This window comes from Panicum hallii, chromosome 8, assembly GCF_002211085.1.
Source record: "Panicum hallii strain FIL2 chromosome 8, PHallii_v3.1, whole genome shotgun sequence".
Lineage (NCBI taxonomy): Eukaryota > Viridiplantae > Streptophyta > Magnoliopsida > Poales > Poaceae > Panicum > Panicum hallii.
Genome location: NC_038049.1, coordinates 3,842,787 through 3,864,019, shown reverse-complemented (window position 1 = coordinate 3,864,019; position 21,233 = coordinate 3,842,787). Strand labels below are relative to the sequence as shown.

The 21,233-nt window shown below is 43.5% G+C and overlaps 2 protein-coding genes across 2 annotated transcripts; both read right to left on the bottom strand.

Moving 5' to 3' along the window:
* Positions 1 to 1,150: 1,150 nt before the first annotated feature.
* Positions 1,151 to 6,994, bottom strand: LOC112902910 (transmembrane 9 superfamily member 1). Its single transcript, XM_025972101.1, has 12 exons — positions 6,788 to 6,994; positions 4,973 to 5,165; positions 4,741 to 4,845; positions 4,612 to 4,629; positions 4,439 to 4,527; positions 4,216 to 4,368; positions 3,925 to 4,059; positions 3,433 to 3,599; positions 2,640 to 2,734; positions 2,164 to 2,537; positions 1,699 to 1,972; positions 1,151 to 1,616 (listed from the first exon to the last, which is right to left on the bottom strand). Exons 1-12 carry the CDS (start codon positions 6,875 to 6,877, stop codon positions 1,549 to 1,551), a joined length of 1,761 nt encoding a protein of 586 aa, XP_025827886.1. The 5' UTR covers positions 6,878 to 6,994; the 3' UTR covers positions 1,151 to 1,548.
* A 10,327-nt stretch (positions 6,995 to 17,321) lies between these two features.
* Positions 17,322 to 18,814, bottom strand: LOC112901910 (myb-related protein 308-like). Its single transcript, XM_025970775.1, has 3 exons — positions 18,472 to 18,814; positions 18,232 to 18,361; positions 17,322 to 18,106 (listed from the first exon to the last, which is right to left on the bottom strand). The coding sequence occupies exons 1-3, from the start codon at positions 18,602 to 18,604 to the stop codon at positions 17,497 to 17,499; spliced, it is 873 nt and encodes a 290-aa protein (XP_025826560.1). The 5' UTR covers positions 18,605 to 18,814; the 3' UTR covers positions 17,322 to 17,496.
* Between the last annotated feature and the right edge of the window lie 2,419 nt (positions 18,815 to 21,233).

The window sequence follows — 21,233 nt, the reverse complement described above, 5'->3', positions numbered from 1 at the left end:
TATCCTACTAGGAGTGTCAATTCCACGAGAACAATAGGATATTTCACCATTAGTATTCAAGGGTGGCTTCATTGAGAATTGCAATTGGGTTTTAAAAATTTAGGCAAGATAATATTGACGCATCATAAGAAAGGGTTGGAGAGTATTCTTTGGACGTGTTCCAGGAATTTGATCACTGGAGTATCCCTATAAACTTGTCCTGTATTACACTACACCAGCAGCTAGTTTTTTAAAAAAAAACTCGCAGAGAAGGTAAACTTCAAACAAAATAAGTGGCACTTCTACGGTGTCAATAAAGAACAGTTGCGGTGTTGCAGCCTACAAAATAAGAGCGTGCTGCTTGTGCAATATGATTTTTTTCAGGAGAGGGAAAAAAAAACCCCCCAATATTTATGTATTTCTGCTGTAGCCCATGCTGCTGTGATTCTAAGGTTTCTCAGATTCTATCTCAGCACAAAGTCTAACATGTAACATGCAGTCAATATAGTTTTAAGTGTCAAGATATTTTACAACAGCAGCACTGCAGGAGCAGCGGGAAAACCCTGCCGTCTTAAACAAGTTGGACAGGCTATAGAGAAGAAACCAAACAGGAACCATACAGACCAAAGAGAGAAGGTAAAAGATAGTAATTAAAATGAAAACAGCAATATGATAAAACTACTCTTTCCGTTCCAAATTCTAGCTTGTTTTGACTCTCATAGATACATAAGTTTTGCCATGTACCAAGATATGCATTATGTCTAGATACATAATAAAAAAAAGTTATGTATCTAGAAAAGCCAAAACAACCTACAATTTGGAACGGAGGGAGTAGTAATGATAGTAGTAAAAGTTCAATTCCTAGGTCATAGTCTGGACTGGGCAGGAGATATTTAAATCATCAGATATAAATGGGCTCAGTGCATGTGGTTATTTCTGACAGGTATGAAATGCATACAATGAAACAAACCAGATTGATGAAGAGAAACCACCTATCACTGCACAACAAACTGCTGAACTAGACGAAGATAGGCCTACAATTGGCATTTCGCTTTAAGAAATTCTGCAAGGAAGCAAACCCCAACAGCTGGCAGCTGAAACAGACATGTGCTGATGTCTGCTTCGATATAAGTTGCAAACTTGCAACAGCAACACAAAGCAATCAAACCCATTAAGAATATATGTAACTTCAATATATTAGCTTGCTTATACTACAAAGAGGGTATGAAAACTGGACGTGGCAATTCATAAGAGGGGCAAATCTAGCCCACTGGAATCTGCACTGCGGTAATATTCATCAATGAACTCCTACAACTGACCAAAAGAGGCCTCACAAAAAAGAACCTACATGTACTTTCCAGTCCTCACCTCAGACTAATTCCCCAACTAATAGGTATACATTTATCAGGGCAGTTCCATGGAGGAAATAGATAAGCCAAAAAAGGAGTAAACAGAGGGAGAGCGACCTCCTGTGTAGTTTCAGAAGTTAATCAGAATCAAGCATTACTCCGCACCAGACTGCGACAAGACATAATTTGCTAACAGCCTCTATCAGCAAGGTGCAGAAATTTAGTCGCATTTGATATTTCTGTAGATTCTCCTCACAAATAGAGTGGAGCCCAGATAGCCAACAGCACCTTCATACAAACAGAATGAATGTCAAAATAGGACCAATGTATGCTTGAAATGAAGTGAACAAAAGTAAATTTCAAAGCTCACCGCAAAGTATTCCCAATCCAATACAGAACATCAGGGTGTAACCAAAGTAGAAGCTTGTCTGGAAGAAGCCTGACATCTTTGTCTTCACATGATAATAGTATATGGAGTATAAATATACATACAAGGCAGTAGAAGCAGCAGAGAAGAATGATGTCCATTGCCAGTGATAGTTCTCAGCATTCAACAAGAAATAAGTACCCACAATAGTGACACATATGGTGACTATTATAAGGATGACAAACACCAGCAGCATGAAACCATAAACATAGTACACCTGCCAAGCAACAAAAGAGACGAACTCAATATTCCTTCAAACTAAGAGAATTGAACGAATGTGGACATATTTACTTGGAAACCAACTTCTATAATTAATAAAGTAGTGCAAATCATTCACAAATGCCAGTTATTGGAATAAAAGGAACTTCCAAGAGGTGGAGCATTCACCAACATGTAGTTTTTCTTTACCTTGTAGTTCCAGAAGGAAGTGAACACAAAGTACATCTCAATGAAGATGCTGCCGAAGGGGAGAAGCCCACCCATCAATGAAATAACAGAAGGTGTAAGGTACCACTTCTTTTCAGGAATAGGACGTGGAATCGTTTTCACACGGCATGGGTTGTTGGGAGCACCACTCCAGTTTCTGCCAACTACAGTTCCCAATAGCACCAATGGGAAGGAGATGAAAGCCCAAAGAACAAATATGACAACCATTGTGCCAAATGGTATAGCTGCTAATGATCGGTAGAAGATAGCAATGGTGTTTAACACTAATCCAATTGAGAAGCACAAGAATGGAAAAAGGGATGCCGTAAGGATCATGGACTTTATCCAGTTTTTGCCTGCCATGGAATGAAATAAGGCATTGAGTGGTATAGATGAATCAAACTGAAGAATCACATGGGAAGTTTGACAGAACTACATAAATTTGTGCGGAATCATACCACCATTCCTTGAATAAAGGCCACCACTAACATATCCAGAGATGAAGGATGTAAGAGCATAGCACACAATAAAGGTTGTGATGATAGCTCCTCGTCTGACAAATAGAGCACAGTTAGGAACTTATTGGAAAAAGTTAGTGCAAATTGATGCAAGCTAAACAATATTTCTGTTGTGCGTTGTCCCAGTCCAGGCATGACAAAGGTTTGTGGTGATTGCTTCATGTCTGACAAATAGAGCATATATGCTGATATCTGAGAACATTTTTTGCATCTTATATTAATGAAAGATTAACATACTGATGAAAGCATGATCCTAGTAATTCCTATGTTACAAACTTTCCATTGTTTTCCAGTCTGAACAATGGTACCATTTGTCTGAACTTCTGTGGTGCTCGCTCTTGCAAATCGTCTCTCATGGCAACTAGGGTAGTGCATTTCAGTTATTGGGAGGAGCACTGCTCCAGAAGTTAATACTGTGTTTTACCTAAGGTATTGATTGATGCGAAAGCAACCGTTTTATATAACGATCCTACTGTGGCCATATATAACAAAATAAGAGACTAATCACCTACTGAAGATCTCAATTCTACTTGTACCCTATCATTTCATCTAAAGAAAGATATGAATTTACTTAAGCACAAGAGAAGAATGCGCTTTGAAAGGTCAATCATTCTCATTGAAGATTGAACACATCAATTACTGAAAAACGATTATCTATTAAAATCTACTAAATTTTGCATGCACAACCCAATGCAGAAAAAAAGGAGATGAAGAAAGTTGCTTATGAGCTTACCCAACATATAACATGCCAACAATGGCCAACACAATCACAAGCAGGATAAGAGCTGCCAACTGAGTGCCAATACCAACAAGGGCAGAAAGAAACACCAGACCACGAGGAGGCCGAAATACATCTCCATGGACAAGCTTCCATCCAGATTCCTCATTAACATCTCGCTCCTAAAAAAGGGAAATCATATCTTAAATTCTTAGCAACTCATCCTGCTAAAGGAAAACGTTTTACTATGGAATTTGTATGATTCAACTTGATATTTGATTGATTATTTGACTATTTCTTTCTGAAAATGACATTGCTGACATGGGAAATGATGACCATTTTTTTTTCTATAAAGAACATTCAAGATGTTATGCGCTTCTAGAAATACCACATGATAGATAATGATAATGAACAAACATTCATCTTGGCTCTAAGAGATGCAAAAAGTAAAAACTAGCAGATGCATAAGCAAACCGATATGGTCCAGACTTCAGATTCAGAACTTACAAGTGATTCCAGGTCGTCATCTTCACGAGCATATTTTGCATAATCATTTCTTAGTGTCCTCATCAATATCATTGACACTAAACCAGTCAAGAAAATAACCATCATGAATGAATTGAAGATGGAGAACCAATGGATCTGAGCATGGAAAATACAATTAGTCAGCCATTTGCAACTCCTAAAGATAGAAAGCAATAATGTCCACCTTTGTCAGAATCAACTCGGAGACAAGGAGAGAAGATCAAAGTGTCCATATGAAATGTTTGGTTGGTCTCTAGTGCGAATAAGAATTACCTGATGTTCAAAGAATGGGTAGTCCAAGTAAACTTCAAAACGCCGTGCAAATGCCACATTTGTTTGCACCCACTTTACTGAATATGTCATATCCAACTTTTTACCAGCTTCAAGAAGCTTAGGTGACTCTTGCGTGAGATTGACATGAATTATCTACAAAGGAAATTTAATTAGCCAACAAAGGGTCTCAGCTAATCCTTTCAAGGTTACATACAACACATACCCTGTTACCATTGTATTTAACAACAATGTTCTTGTGAGTGTAAAGGTAGTGCTTGTTCTCATTGTTTTTGTCAGTTTCCCCAACGAAACCTGCTCAGATTGCAACTGAACAAATTACAAAATAAAATAGAGGGCAGAAAGAATTATGCAACATAAATGAATAGGTACACTTACCCCACAATGGCAGATCATCTAGGTGATTTGACCACAGCAAGAAACAGCACAAAATTTGGATGGAAAGAATGTCAGAAGGGACAATAAAATAATGCGCATCAGAATGGAACAAAATTAATATTTCCATACCTATGAAAAGCTCAAACCAATAAGAGCTCTCAATGGCATCAGAAAATTGCTTAACCTTTTGAGCATCAAGTTCAATTGTGCAAATGGAGCCCTTGTCCACATTTTCTAAAACAAAAGAAAACAATCAAATGACAAGTGAGTTAGATAAATCACTTAACAGAAATAAACATGCATTGATCCACGCCCTAACAAAATATAAATGAATTCCAGGAGGATGCGAAGGTAAGCATACTTAAGAATTTTATATCAATCTGACTATCAATCAGCTCATTTCCACCGAGGACCTCTCCCAGTCCACCCCATTTATGTGTCGGGTTTTCAGATGGTTGACAAAATGGGAGGCTGTAATAGTTGTATGTTTCTTGAGGGTTATTGTATGGTCCAACCTTGTTTACCCATAGCTTAACCGGTTCTTCTGCTTTGTACTGCACATAAGAAAAATAAGTAGCAGGTGTAATGCTTTAGCAGATGAAACATGTTATCAGCATAATTAAAATCAGTGAGACTAAAATTCGAAGACAAAAAGAAAAATTCCGTTGGCACTTGGTTGTAAGAAACAATGAAGTTCTCCGAATCTGTATATTGTAACAACACGTGTCGCTGTGTAGGACATAGAGAAGAGCAATGATCATGGTCACTTAATCATAATTCAAACAAACCATAACCAAATCATGAAAAAAATTCTGATATTTCTTAAGCCCAGGAGTAACACATGTCAATGTGTAGGACATAGAAGAGCAATGGTCATGGTCATTTAATGATAATTCAAACAAACCATGACCAAATCATGAAAAAAAAACTCTGATATTTATTAAGCCTAGGAGTTCGATATTTCCTATCAATAATTATCAGATGCATAGTTATTTAAAAGACTCAGCACAGAGCACTAGAGCAGCTCTCTAGACAGAAATAAAAGGGTCAACAGTCAACAAGCTGATAATCTAGGAGAGCAGCCCTCTAGACAAAATTAAAATGGTAAACAGTCAACAAGCTGATACCCTAGCCTTCTGGACAGAAATAAAAGGTAAACACAGGCTGATCATCTAGGACAGGGGTTTCACACACATGTACATGTTTCACCATACGAATGTAAGTTTCTACCTGTCTACCTGATGACATCAAGCCCCAACTTTGCATAACTACTGGCCACAATATAGAAGCATATACAAGTAATTACTAGAAGTTGTAAATGCAGTTGCACTCAGCAAAAAAGTAAATCAGTGTCCAATATCAAACTGCTACCGCCAATTGCAAGTACCTATCCCTGTGCTAAATATGATCCCAAATTGTTGTCTAACAAATTGTAAGCTAGTTTGGATGTCATGTAGCTAAATTTAAGCCCTGATTGAGCGATCGATCCCAAATGCGAACAAGAACGTAACCTCAGTTGTTTAGCAATAGCACAAAATGAATAATGAAGATGTACTTGTCTTTTGAACTACCAAGTCACATGCAATTGACACCACAGCATGTCTCCCAGATGTTGTGGCTTGGGAGGCTTCACTGAAATGCGCATGATAACTACCACATTAAAGTGTAATGTAACAAAAAAGTCCTTGATGATATGCATGCTTTGTACCCTTCCCCAAATGACATGCACCATCTACTAATACGAATGGAAGATCAAGAAACTATTCAATTTTGATGCGTCAACTTAGGTGAAGAGAAGCCCACCATATATCTTCAGTCTTACTCAAGGCCTATAGTGATGCAACCAGATGTTTCTCTACGAAAATGTTACGCTATTTGTCTGAATGTGGCTGCCACAGTTTCTTCCCAGCACTCCAACAACTGAGATCAAAACAGATAATTTCTGAAACAACCCTCACACCATTATCTCGCTCATAAACTGAGCGCTCAGCCCTTCGCATCACATAGCAACAGCCAACAAATCAACGCCGTCACCGTCGTCCTAAGCGCGCAACTCTAATCGCTCGGCCACGTCCCACACGCGCGACAAGCGAAGATCCGGCGCCGGCGCCTCGACGGATCCAACCAAGGAGCGTTCGGATCTAGGGTTGGAGGAAGGGGGTGTTGGGGGGCGCACCTTGTGGTCGGCCTCGGAGGCATACGCGTGAGGTGGGCGCGCGACGGCGAGGAGGACAGCCGCCAGGAGGAGCACGCCGCGGCGGAGCATCTCGTCGGCGGCGAGATCTGGGCGGAGGGAGGCGGCCGCGAACGTTCGGGTGGGTCTCAGTCCCGAACGAGCACGAGCTGGCTCATACGGAGGAGGTAGGCAGAAAGAATGGCCGCAGTTTTGCGAAGAGATCCCTATGGAATGCGGTATTTGAGAATATTTGCCATGAAACAGAGCATGCATATAGAGCACTTTATATTTTCACAAATCCCATTTTATGGCATGGAAAAAAAAATACGGAAATGCCAGATACAGCGTAACCACATACTCCAATCATATTATTTTTTTATATATATAAAGGGTCATGAAGTAACAAAGAAAAGGTTAAGTAAACTAGTAAAGTAAAGTACAGTATAATATTATATCAAAAGAGTGATAGGTCCAATCGTTTTAGAAGACAATAAAGATGATCGTAGGTACAACCGTACGAGTAAGAGAACGCAATGTAAGTACATATATTATTTTTATCAACAATTATAAATATTTATATTTTGAATTTGAAGGTGAAAGGTTACATGTAATGGTTAGGAACTTAGAATGTTAAAACTCAACCTTAATATTCAGGGCAAAATACTAGATAGCACAAAATTGGCTATAATCCTAATACTGTAATTGGTTAATTGCATGTACGAAGATCAAAGCTTTAACGAGTAAGTTAAAATAATTGCGCACAATTTTAGATAAATAATTCATTAGTATTTTCTCCATACATTTAATAATAACTATGAAAAATATCTTTAATGTCCAAGCAATAATATATTACGTGTAATCGGATCACTACATATTTACAAGGTGGCGTGCACCCATTTTGCATTTTTTTTATGAATTTTCATAAGTCAAAGGGACGTAATTAGAAAGAGCACGTCTCCTTGCAAAGGCAAAAGCCAGGGCCCCTCTCCGCAGGCCCCACACTCCAGCCTCACACCATAAAACCTCCCGACTCTGCGTTCGCGCTAAACCAGGAAGCCGTTGTCTCCACTCGAATCAAACCCCACACAAAAAATTCCGCTCCCATTTGAAATCCTCCAACTCGCTGGACTCGCCGCCGTCGCGGCCGGCCAGCTCGCCGTGGAGAGGCCAGATCGCCGGCTCGATGCGGGTGCGGTAGCGGCGCGGAGCCGCCGGCGGACGCCACGGGTGCCTCTGACGCATCTCCTAACCCGGTGAGCCGCTCGTGCTTCCTCCAGCGTGTTCTCATTTTGTCTAGGGTTTATGTGTGCCAACATTGCTAGCTGTCGCTTCCCTAAGTCGATCGGTTTAGTTCCCGTGGGGAGAGATCGTAGGTTTTGGGTTTGGTCTACTTAACTGATGGATCGTGGAGTCGGTCGGGGGTTCCTCCTTGTCCTTGAGGAATATAAAAGTTATAAATCCAAGCAAACAAAATAAATGAATCATGTACAGAGCACAACAGAGCTGTTCCTGTGTTTTTCTGGAGAATTCGGATCAGTCACAGATGTTCAGTGACTGCACATTGCTCGATCATACCATCACTGCTTGAGACTGAATCTGAATTATGAAAGACAAATTGACGTCAAGTGATTTTCCGCCTAAATCATGACCGCAGTTGCCTAGTATTGCCATCAGATGGCCCATAGTAGGGTCTGCATTCTGTCTTCAACCATGGATCCATGGGAAGCAACAGTTGTGCTGCACTATGTTCTTAGGAGCATTTGAAGATTGGCAATTTGGCATTACTTGTGGGATGACTTGTGCCTTTGGTCACTAGCCCAAACGGCAATGCCAATCTAATCACTGTTTTTCCATGGTAGTTTCTAATTCCGGCATAATTAATATTTTAGTTACCCAAGCTGAGAGACCATATCCCTGCAAATGCTAGTGTAAATGATGTCTTCAATCCTCGATTAGTCTGGGGAGTGAAGAGTCTGAAGCTTGGTCCTAGAAGCGCCGTAGGACTACATACAAATTTAAAGTATTTGAAGAACTAACCAGAAATGTCGATCCGAAATTATTGTCTCAAATAGTTGAAAAAATGATACAAAATTTGTTTTAGGATACACAAGAAATTATGCCTTGTAACATTGCTGAGGTAAACCAGCCAAAGAAACTATGCTATTCCCATTTGAATAGCTGAAAAAAGGTACAGAAATTTGTTTTAGGACGCACAGGAAATTATGCTTTCTAATTTCTATGGTTTTAAATGAATTGTGAACACTAAGCATTTGCAGAAACAAGGGTATCTAATGAATTGAATTGTTGCTTGTGAAGTTCCTTCGTTCCAAACAGAACCTGAATAGAGTTTTCGTTTTTAACACTGTTTGGATTTGTTATAACAACATAATATTCGTAGATGCTAGATCTGTGAAGTATTGTTAGGTGAAAAAGAGATCTGAAGTACTTTTTTATTTGACCTGATCTCTGATCTAGAAAGAGTTTTTCATGTCCTGAATCAGGTGGTTACATTCTGATGTCCAAATATCAGATTGGATTCAAACCATCAAATTGGATGATCATAACATTTTTCTTCTTAAATCTAGAATAAATCTTAGGATGAAATTAAAGGAATTGTCTATTCAAACCATATTGCTATAATATTTTGATAATTATCTACATCGGGACTGTGCATGTGCAAACATCAGCAACGCTGAAGGTTGGATCAGTCAGTGTAACGTTGCAGCTACAAACCAGAAATGTATTGTAACAGGCTAAAAGCATGTGTGGGCAACCACTGGTAGACAATAGAGTATCGGAGAGGAGAAAGCATCTGCATAACCTAAGAATAGTTGATAAAGAACTTTTGGCTCAGGTATGCTACCAACCTGATATATGTCAATGTGGATGACTGTTTTACCCTCCATGCACTCTAATAAATTTTGTTCTTGGGTTGAAAATTTTGTTATATGTGTTCAAATGATGTGCTTATAATTATTCACAATTCTGGTGTTTTGGAATCCGAAAGATTATATATCATTCTGGTCATTTTTGTCAAAACTATCTTGACTCGTCTATACAATATGCTCAAATGGTGCACAGATTCAGGCCCATGGCCCAAAACTGGCCTTTTTAGTGCTTTGCTTCCTTCTAAATTCTGAAGGAACAGTTTGGTCCATGTCAATGCGCTTTGCATGAACTTGCCACCAGCCCATTCAAGCATTCAGCATATTTTAGTTTCTAAACATTTAACTAAGTCCTCCAAGCATTCACCTTATCCTACACAATGATTTAGCTTGTGTCATGAATACGGGAATTTTTTTCTCGAACTACGCAGGAGGACTGCATGTCATTTCATTTAAGGAAGAAGAAAGGGGTGAGTACCTGGCACTCAGTACAACATACATAACATACATACTAGTTTGTTACTTATAACACAAACCAAACGAGACCACAACCTGAAAAGAAAAATCAGGACTCAAACGGCCTGTTGGGACGACCTAGACAGGAGCTCCTTGAGCTTGGTGGCTCCTGCCGAACACCACAACACGCATTCACTAGACACCTGCTGCAGGAGCACCTGCACACTTGGCCTCGCTCCCTTGAACACACATGAGTTTCTATGCTTCCAGATCTCCCACGTGACCAAGATGATGAGAGAGTTTAGGCCCTTTTCAAGATCCTTAGGTACTGACTTGACAGAGCTGCACCACCAAGCAGAGAAGCTGGTCGTCGGGGTGGCAGGCCTGGCAACGACCAGGTTCAGGTGTTGAAAGACCACTGCCCACACTTGCCGGGTGAACACACACGAGAGAAGGAGGTGTTGGGCCGTTTCCTGTTCCTGGTCGCAAAGTGGGCAAGCATCCTGATGAGGCAGATCCCTTTTGGCGAGGCGATCAGCAGTCCAGATGTGCTGTTTGATGGCCAGCCAAAGGAAGAATTTACACCGCAAAGGGGCCCAACTTTTCCAAATGCGTCTCCAAGGATGAATACGGGAATTAAATCAATATCTTGTGGTTTTCGCTTTTAAGACTTTTCATCTCATCTGCTCTTAGGGTGACTTATTCAGTTAATACAGCTGTCTTCCCAAAAATCTGTTAAATGTCTTATTCTTCATCAAAGATGTTGGACACACGATGTCCTCACATTGTATCATCTTTCTGCAGCTGATTGGTATAATTAATTCATATAAACTCAAAGATACCTACATCTTTTGCCTGAATAAAGTTTTATCCCTCATACGCTTTTGCACTAACAAGGTAAATCCCTTTAAATTACTCATCATGAAGGCCTATCTTGAACCCTTACATAGGGAAATAAGCTCCTCTTCTGAATAATATCAATATGCTACGCCAGCTTAGGTATGTCATCAGCACAAACTATGCTTCGGTTTTGTACATGCTGGGGATATTTTCCTTGCCCTTCTTCTATCATGGGATGACATGAATCTCTACATTAACTAGATGCTATTGCTTGAGAGCGGAACAACAGAAATGTAACGAGCAAGACTTTTTTATAAAACTGTTTTGACTGCCTCCTGGAAACGGGAGTTTGATAGCGACAGTGGTTCAATAAAGAGTAAATTGTCACCAAAGGTTCTAGTAGTGATGTCATTCCAGAAATTTTGAAAAATTATCTCTTGTTATCTGCATGTTAGGTGGCCCAGCCGCCCGAGTGATGCAATGACAAAGATCCATAGAAGCTTCCGATCCATCGAGCCTACCATACATTCATGCCTTTATGAACTGGAGCAGCCTGGTGGGTGCGCTGGAGGTTATAGTATCTTTTTACTCACTTCTCTTGTTAGGTGCTGGTTCTGATGCACTGACAAAGATTTGAAGTATTTTTGCACCTGACCTACCTCATTCTAGAAGGGGTCATTGCACTCTTCATCATTGACGTTACAGATAAATCACTTACACCATCTTTCAGTTGCTCAAACGGTGGTGTTAGGTAAAGCTATACAGGCTTTGCATCATATCCGCATGCATCAACAATATCCCACCCACATTATTTTTCTTTTCTCCTTTTTTTTCCTTTTGGTTTCGTCGAGTCCTACTCACAGTCACAGGTAGAACCTTCACTAGACCCAACTCATCCTATGTAGTATGAATGTCAAAACATCTTTACATCTTTTCTTCTCTTTTGCTTTGGAAAGCAGATTTATCCAAAAGCTTATGTGCCTTTCATCTGGAAAAGGCAGTTGTGCACTTATGTGCTCCATTCATGTCATGTGTGTTGCATGTCGGAAAAGATCGAGAGCAATTTGGCATGCAGTCAAACCAGCTGGGTGTTTCACCTTGCTGATGGGAGAGAATCTCACCAATGGTTGTAGTGCTCCATAATGGAGTGCCTATGCGTCTTTAGAGCACAACGAATGAATAAAGTAGCATTTTGACTTTAGAAGAAAACCATTTGCTGCATATATGCCCAATATACTGCCTTGTTCTTTACATGTTCTGCCAATTTAATGGCTACATGAGTTCTTGAACCTGCCTTTGTTTCGAGACTATTGGTTCGACAGTTTCAGGAAAAGGTCACTTGATAGTATGTTTTGGGTTGGTATTTGGTAACAAACTGGTACAATTGTTACACTCTTTCTAGCGGCAATACTTTGTATAGCATATAGTATTCTGTTAACACTCCCAAGATGGAGGATCGCTGCGACAAGTCCTTGTCGCAGGGGGGCACTAAAACAAAAAGTGTAAAGCTAAGATCAACCGCAATGGGTTGGTGGTTTTAGGATCTAGTTGCTGTCAATACAGACAAGAATCTGTGTGGATAGATTAGGGTTAATTTTGCAATAAGTATTCTGACGACTTATTCATTTTTATCTCCTCACTGTTTACATGTTCAACAGAATCATTAATTCATTTTTGTTTCTTTTTGCAAAGATAAGTGCACACGATATATTCTTGATGTGATCTGGAGATCGTGCAAAAGGTTAATCCTATTAGCGTTTTTTGTTGGGCCTTCTTTAGTATGCAGAACTATGACCTCCTGTAGTATGTGTGGTCCTGTAGTTGCAGTAGTTGCTTTTCCAGAGCATACATCACAGAGTTCACTGAATGGTCCTGAACAGCTTGAATGAAGAATCGTGACTTCAAAAGCAGATGTTACTTGGGCTATCATCCTGCAAAGCTGCTGTAAGGTACTGTTTTCTCAACTGGGTTTCCTAAGCTACCTTTTAAGGAAGAAGTGATGCTGACTGAACAAGTCTAAGTAATTGTGCAGCGTATGGTTGTCATGTCGTTTTTGTAGGTTACCTTACATATAGATGTGAGGATGCATACATGTTGCTGGACTGCCTGCTCATACTCAAATCACGCACTGTCTTCTACATAACCAGGTATGTATTATGTACACACAGTACACTCATCATCTGGATACAGCAAGAGGACGAAGTTCTCAAGTGGGATTGAGCATCATGAACATGTGATGTTGGATGGTTAGGCAGGAGGATAAGATTGCTTTTATTCTCAAACAAAGAAGATCAGCATATTCACCACCAGTTACCACTCACTGGATACCACGCAAATGGCTGACAAGATCTTAGAAGATGTACACCAAAGTTTAGCGGCCACGATCCTGACTGTTTAAGAAACATTATTGGGCGGGCCAAGGTGATCCAAAACAGTGTAACTTAACATAAAAGGATTCATATTGGACTTCCACTAAAGTTAGTAGTCGATAAGCTGTTAGATTTTTGTTGCCTCAGCCAAGACTACGAAACGGCCGGCTGGTATCGCTTTCAACATTTCCTGGGCTGTAGCAGCTGCTCCTTTTTTCTGAAAAAAAGATTAGGTGACCCGCAATATCGCCTGCCTTTTCGCATCCATTGCCGCTCACTGATAGAGATAGTCTGCAAGCGGACGTTGCATCCACTGACCACTTTTGGGAAGTCAGTCATTGGGGTTGGGACGGAGGAGTCACTTCACTTGGGCTTCTAGAATGTGAGCCCCAGCAAAAGAGATCGCTTTTCCCAAATGCCATAAAAAACTGGCCAAGCCATTGGAAAATGACGCTTGAAAAGGATGGTTGAGGTCGGAGATGAGATGGGAGCAATTGGCAATTGTAGGTGCACGCAAAAGCACAGGCCGGGGATTCGTGGGAAGAAGAAGACCGGCTGTGGCCTGTGGCTGCTGCTGCTGTCTTTTGGAGGTGACGTCATGTGAGCTACCAACCACCAACTACCACCGCCCCATGTTTCCCCTGGAAAACCTTAGCGCTTATTCCATTCCAGCCCTCTCCCTGTCCATCCATTACTACAGTGATCTTCATCATCTTCTACCAAGTTGGTGCTGGTGGCATCCTGCACCTGAATATTCAGACCTTTTTTTTCTTTTGCAATTGAGTGGATTATGATCATTTTGAGTGGTCGACAAGCCAGATTGATGCAAATTGAGAAGGATTTTTTTCCCTACATTTCGTTACTGATGAACCGTGATCGTCCGGTCATATGATCTGGAATGATCCAAGTGCCGTATGTACTAATGCATGGTCATAGGCGGAGGACGTTCCGGCTAAATTCGTGCCTATCCAGCGGAACATAGTGACTCATCATCAGCTAAGAATATGGATGGAGGTTACACTTGCTTGAACCACTGGGGATCAGCGCAAAGGGGGAAAGGAGGAACAATACTTCATACTTGGGTGGAATTCTTTTGTCATCTGTGTCCTTTCTGGCGATAGTTGAGGGGGCTAAGAATATATTTGCTCCACTATGCATTCAGGTGGTCAAATGGGAAGGAACATTTGCAGACACAAGAGATTCTTGGCCTCTTTTTTTTCTTCATTTGCATTTAGCCCTCTAGTCACTGCCTGCTAGAAAGTTTTGCATAAGATCCTGCCGGCCAACCTGTAAAATAATTCTTCCTGTCAGCAGACCACAGGTCCTTGTACAATTACAGTGAGTCAACAATCTTCTGCATGAATGGAAGCATTGGGTGGAAGGTTCATGTCACTAGCATGGTTCTTTCCTGCAAGGAAACTTTATTTCTCAAACATCAGAGAACTTTTAACCCTCCGCCAAGAGAATTATTGGGTCGCACAAGTCCTCACTGTTTCAAACTGTGGAAAATTTTGCAGCAGCTGTCCGTTTGTTAGATATAAATTTTCAGACATATCTAGACAAATCGTTACATAAGATCCGTAGATATCCTAATTATTGCCATATGTTGCCACTGGACTCGCTCTCTGTTGGATATCAGCGTGCGCCATTTGACTAGACAGGATGAGCCAGTTCTTTTTTCCCACCAGGAGTTCTTTGGTCAAGTCAACGTTTAGCTTTGGCATAGTTCTGGTGAACAGACTTTCTTGTAGCAACCGATACTCGACTAAGGGTGTGCTCGTTTCCTAGGGTCTAAAGTTTAGAGGGGTCACATCAAAGAGAATCTTGTCATTTAGAAGTATTAAATAAAGTCTAATTATAAAACTAATTGCAGAACCCAGTGCTAATTCGCGAGACGAATCTAATGAGGTATATTAGTCCATGATTAGCGGATGACTACTGTAGCATCACTGTGGCAAATTATGGATTAATTAGGCTCATTAAATTTGTCTCGCGAATTAGCACCCAGCTGTGCAAAAAGTTTTATAAACAGATTTTATTTAATACTTCTAAATAGCAAGATTCTCTTTGATGTGATGGGTCTAAAATTTAGAAGGCAGGAAACGAACAGGTCCTAGGTGTCCCAGTTTTAAACTGTTCTCATTTAGATATCTCAGAGGGATCCAATCCATGGGATCTGCTAATAGTTTTCCCTACCTAGGAAGTAGGAACGCCAATAAAAGGGAGAGGTCCTTCACTATGGATACAGGTGCCACGAGCATGCCTTACACGGATGTGATGAGATCTGTGTACTGTTGATATTGACTTGTGCATGATTTTATTCAGCTCCGGGTGAAGACTAATTGTGGCAGGTGTTACTTGTTTCAGTTTAGTCCTGTCTCATATCGCGCCTGCATGGAGAGGCTTACACCTGGAGAAATATGAGGTATGCATCTGACGCAACATGTTATTTTTTTTACAGACTCAATACATCTGACTTCATCAGATCAGTCCAGCGATTTCTTACCAAGATTAACAACATAATTGGTGCCCATCAACTTGAATGCTAAACTCATTGGTCTTGTGACCCCTTATTTTGTCACCTACGAACAGAAGAGGTAGTTTCCCAGCAAAGAGTTCCCCCCCCACCTGCTCATATTTTGTCACCTAGGAATTCAGATACTGCAAATCTTGCAAAAGATGGGTAGCCTGACATTTGGCCACAAAGGGAGAATTAGCACCCATTGTTTAACTAATGCCTTGCTTAAGTTACAAGGTAAGTGGAGAGCCATGTTGCAATACATAAGGAAAAATATATAGGTCTAGAATTTTTACCTTTGCTGCGGCTCCGGTAATTTATTGAACAGGTCTCACCTTTCCTTCGACTCGAGACATTAGAGGCCTAAGAATATAATCTCCCGCTTTTATTGCATCATGATTCATCAGAATAGCATTATCGCATTTCTTTCCTTTGCTTGAAGAAAGTATTTTCGCATCTCAACCCCCTTTACATGAATTCTGGCATTCTGCATTTCCGCATTGCCCTCTCACCAAAATAAATAAATAAATGGGATCCATACATCCCCCTTTTTTTTAAAAAAAGAAAGAAAATGTTGCTGTTCTTGAAGTGAAACAGGAGCTACTCTGCACCACCCATTAGTAAATGGTTCCTGCAGGTCTGTAGTCGCTACACTACAGGAGTCACTTACAGCTCTTTTCCTGAAGATCCTCATGAGGGAAGAGATTTCACCCAGAGATTAGAGAATTGAGCCAGACCACTTCTGTCATCCTTAAACTTCTGGTGAAGATCACCATTGCTGGCCCCCACTCTGCCCCAAGCCCTGAAGCTTGGATCCTGTCCTAGCACCACCAGCCATACACTACAGCATCAGCCATCCTGAAACTGATCCATGATAAAACTAGCAATCGATCAATCAGACCACCAACCACCACCACCACTACCCGTCGTCTCCTTGCTCCTCTGCAATCACTCCTCAGCCCTCACACCCCTTCCCCCCCTCCTACCTACCTACCTACCTAACCAACCAGACGAAGGGCAGGCATCTCGCTCACATGCTCCCAACTTCCCCTCCCTCTACAAGACAAGCTCTTTTGGAGCCAAAAATCCGGCGCCATCCTTTCCCTGCTCCTCACCTCACCAAGTGCTCATGTGGCTGCAGACATTCAGATTTCAGGGACCTGACTGAGACTACCCCGGAACCAACCATCAGCACACAACCCCATTCACTTTCAGCAGCCTCCAGATGGCACGGCTATGGCTGGAGCTGGGCTCAATCACACAAGCACATCTAGGTGAGGATCACTGAACTGCACCTATGGATTAGTGTTAAAGAAGGGAAGCTACAGTACATGTTTAGTGTTAAAAGGACAGGCAGCAGGAGGTAGGTAGAGCTTAGCAGAGATCATGAACTGGTAGCTGCACCACACGCATGTCGCCAAGATGATTCGTTGGGGAGGGCATGATCACGCTGCCCGAGGCCGGAAGCGACAAAACGAGAGCACAATTCCTCATAAACCATGAATCCATGCTGCATGTTACAGGGAGCTGCAGCCGCTAAGCATGTGTGGCTTTTACTACTAGTTAATTAACTATAATCTGCCCCCGTCCCTCAATAAACCACCCCCTCATGTCGTCACCGATCAGGCGATCACTCTTACACTATTGGCCTCTGTAGCAGGGAGCCGCCTGTAAAAAATTCCGAGCCCATTGCTCCTGCTGCCTGGAGGCGGCGGCGCCGCCGCAGACGCACTCGACGCCCGGCCGGTAGCCCAGGCTGTTCAGGCACAGGCACACCGCCGCCGTCGCGTTGTTTTGGCCTGCCGTCGTCGCCGCCGCGGCTTCCTGCTTCGGTGGCTTGCTGCTGGTGGACTCCTCCGGCGGCTGGTAGGGCGCCAGGCTGATGGACAGGTTGAGGTCGATGTCGAGGTGCCGCCGCTGCGCTGGCGGCGGCGGCGGCGTGGCGGACCGCGGCTCGTCGTCGCTGCTGCGGCTGCAGGCCTCCGGCGAGTCCGAGATGACCTCGAAACGGTCCTGCTGGTGCTGGTGGTGACGGCCCGGAGCGGCGCCGCCGGCGTGCCGCTTCTGCGCCTCCAGCTGGTAATGCTGCTGCTGCTGCTGGCCCGGCGCGCCGGCGGCGGCGGCGGCCAGCGGGCGGTGCGTCTGCGGGTCGATGCCGCGGGCGAGGAGCTTGCGCTTGATGTGCGTGTTCCAGTAGTTCTTGATCTCGTTGTCCGTCCGGCCCGGCAGCCTCCCGGCGATCAGCGACCACCTGACGGGAAGAGAAGAAGGCACGTTCGATCAGAACGCAGCAGGTAACTACTCCGGCTGGCCGGTCGATTCCTCGGCGAGTGCTCCGATCACGCGATCTCTGATTAAAAGGCGGCAGCAGCTTACTTGTTGCCGAAGAGCTCGTGGAACTTGATGATGAGCTCGTCCTCCTCCTCCGTGAAGTTGCCGCGCTTGAGGTCCGGGCGCAGGTAGTTGATCCACCGCAGCCGGCAGCTCTTCCCGCACCGCAGCAGCCCTGCACCGCCGCCCGCCGCCGCCGTGAGCATCGCGATTCACAGTTTCACACACATCTACTAGAATACAATCTGACCGGCCGCCCGGCCGGATTGGCACGCGCGCACTCACCTGCGGCCTTGGGGAGCGACCTCCAGCAGCCCTCGCCGTGGGCCTTGATGTAGGCGATGAGGCGCTGGTCCTCCTCCTTGGTCCAGGCGCCCTTGTTGGTGTGCGCCTGCTCGCAGCACGGGGACCTCCCCATGCCGTCCTCGCCGCTCCGGCGTCACAGGACTCCCCTCCTCTCCCGTCGCCCTTGCTCCGGCGGCACGAGGCTGGGGAGTGGGGTGGCGTCCGCCGCCCGCGAGGAAGGGCACGGAAGACCAGGAAGACGGGCCGGGCGGCGCCTCTGTTGCTTGCTCGGTGATGCGGTGGTGGCGGTGGCGTTCTGCAGCGCGAGCTTTTCGTGAACAAGGAGGAGGGGGAGGAGGTGGTTGGTTTTATACGGGAAGGGGAGGTGGGGTGGAGGAGGAGCGGGCGGGCGGGCCCCATTGACCCGGATCGCTGCGAGCCATGGCATGGCATTTGACCGAGTTGGGGTGATGGGAGGTGTGGGCCCGGGCGAGTGGTTGGTTGCGATTTGCGAAGCCGGAGGAGGGGCGCTGGATTTGGTAGGTAGGTGCGCTTCACTCGAGTGCCCTTTGTCCTATTCCCTTTCCCTATTGTTTGCTTTATTTTGTTTTTTTGGTTTTGCTTTTCAGTTTGTTTGTTTTGGGGATGGGGAGGTAGCGTGCTAGCTGCACCCTGCGAGCGTACCCAGCTGCCGTGTCATGTTAGATGCCCTGCGTTGGGTTTAACTCCGTGTTTTCACCGAGCGAGAATCAAACATTTGTGATGCATCAAAGTTGTTTCTGCGGCATGTGAACGCGTGATAGAAAAAATACATGTGTTTCAACAAAGGTAAGATCGGGTGTGCAAAAATAACGGTACTGATATTTTAAAACCGCGCAACTCGTACGGGCCAAGATTGACGAGCTCGTACCCATCCTAGACAAACTTCAAGTGATTTTTTATAAGTCGTGTCCAATTATGCATTTTGAAGTGAGAAATGGTGTTTGAGTAACATGTAAAAATTTCGTGAGCTGTAATAATTCCGATTTTGAGGCGATGGCTGAGAGCCACACGATAAATCATCATCGTCATCTCTCTTTCTCCATCTTGCGTCCTTTTGTTCATATGTGTCAAATTACCGACCACCACGCGCTTTTTCTTTCTTTCCTTATTTTGAGTTATCATACATGCATGTACTGGCCAAGGCACACAGGAGAGCCTTTGCTTCACGACAGGAGGAGAGAAAAAGCTGAGCTGGAAAAACAGTCTCCAATGGCTCCCCCTCATCCGCTCCAAAGCCATCTGAAGTTCCTTTGGTGTGCACATCAGCGGCACATGGCGATGATGCTTAACGGGTGTGGAAAGTGCTTATTCCCTCCCGACTCTGACTCAAGGCTGCGTCATCGCTTGTTTCCATTATTTTTAATATACTTATTATATATATATATATCCTAAAGTATATTACTATATATCTGATATTTTTCTCTGACTCACCCACCGACATCATTTTTTTTTGGCACCCCACCCCTTCCGAGATTCTAGAACGCCCGGCATGTCTTTGTGTGGGGGGGAGTGTGCACGAAAGAAAGCAAGAAAAGGAGGGGGAGAATCTGGAGCAGTTTGGTGAGCTACCCTTTCTGCTTCACTTCTTGATGCGCAGCAAGATTGCCCTCTTGTTTAATCCGCCGCCGCCGCCGCTGCTGCTGCTTTATTCCGGGTTGGTGTGCTTACTTGCTGCAGGTAGGGTTTTAAGCTTGCATTGGAAGTCGTTCTCTTAGGCGTCACACAAAGCTTAAACTCTTAACTGTACAGAGATACTAAAAGTCTAAAACATTAAGCATCTAATGGTTTAAGAGAAGGGAGTTTACCAGACCTCAAAGACACACACAATCACAAGACCTGCAACCATCTAGATTCCTAGATAAACTTCGTGGAGACGAGAGGAAGAAGCTCTGCACCAATTAATGGCATGTACAACCATGCTTTGGTTCAAGGTTCATGTTGCGCCAACTGGACGGGATCTCGAGTGACTAGTAGAGTTTGAAAAATTTTGGTATGCTTTGAACTTCAGATGGATGATGTTGTATTTAATTTTTTTCTTGAGTCTAGAGGGCCAGAGATCTATGCTAATCAATAATAATAGTCAGGACCAGGAACTAAGATTAATGAACATGTTCAGCTTTTCTTGAGAGGTTAGGCAAAAAGGAGGCAGACAACTATAGTAGTACAGGCTAGACAGCAATGCACAATTGCACATGGTTTTAACACTAGTGGAGGTGGTTGGACTGGCTCTCCAGTCTCCAGGGTTGCTGGCCTCGGACTCCGTGCTGCACGCGGAAACCTGGCACCACAAGCCGATCCCCAGCCGAGATGTTGGTCCGACAGAAGAAGCACTTTTTTCTAACGCGTAGCTCTCCCAGGATGTTTCCTTAAGAGACGTTAACCGACTCAGCTCAGGGTTTAGTGGTGTGCTGATCACAGCAGAGCCAGGGCCAGGCCCAGCTGAAGACTGGTTCGCTGTTCCAGGTGCTCCGCCCGACTACCCCGTCCATGCTGCAACCGTTCCCTAAACTTCTGGTGTTTTGGAAACTAAACCTCTCAATGCTGCAGCTTTCGCTCAGGCTGTGTGCAACTGACAGGTTAAACACCCTGGACAGTCAGTCAACCACAAAAAGTGCCCTACCTGCTCGACCAAAAAGTTGGTGAGTGGGTGTTACTGCTGGTACTGCAAACCATGCATGGCACCCCAAATTAAGGGTTGGGTGCAATCACCTTTGTTTGTT

What these genes read in the sequence shown, in the direction of transcription:
- LOC112902910 (XM_025972101.1), bottom strand. Translation starts at nt 6,877, where the DNA reads ATGCTCCGCCGCGGCGTGCTCCTCCTGGCGGCTGTCCTCCTCGCCGTC. An exon ending in GATTGATATAAAATTCTTAA is followed by an intron (nt 4,846 to 4,972) that starts GTATGCTTACCT and finishes CTTTTGTTTTAG; the next exon opens with AAAATGTGGACAAGGGCTCC. An exon ending in CCTTTATTCAAGGAATGGTG is followed by an intron (nt 2,538 to 2,639) that starts GTATGATTCCGC and finishes ATTCCATGGCAG; the next exon opens with GCAAAAACTGGATAAAGTCC.
- LOC112901910 (XM_025970775.1), bottom strand. Translation starts at nt 18,604, where the DNA reads ATGGGGAGGTCCCCGTGCTGCGAGCAGGCGCACACCAACAAGGGCGCC. An exon ending in GTCGCTCCCCAAGGCCGCAG is followed by an intron (nt 18,362 to 18,471) that starts GTGAGTGCGCGC and finishes GCGGCGGTGCAG; the next exon opens with GGCTGCTGCGGTGCGGGAAG. An exon ending in CACGAGCTCTTCGGCAACAA is followed by an intron (nt 18,107 to 18,231) that starts GTAAGCTGCTGC and finishes TCTTCCCGTCAG; the next exon opens with GTGGTCGCTGATCGCCGGGA.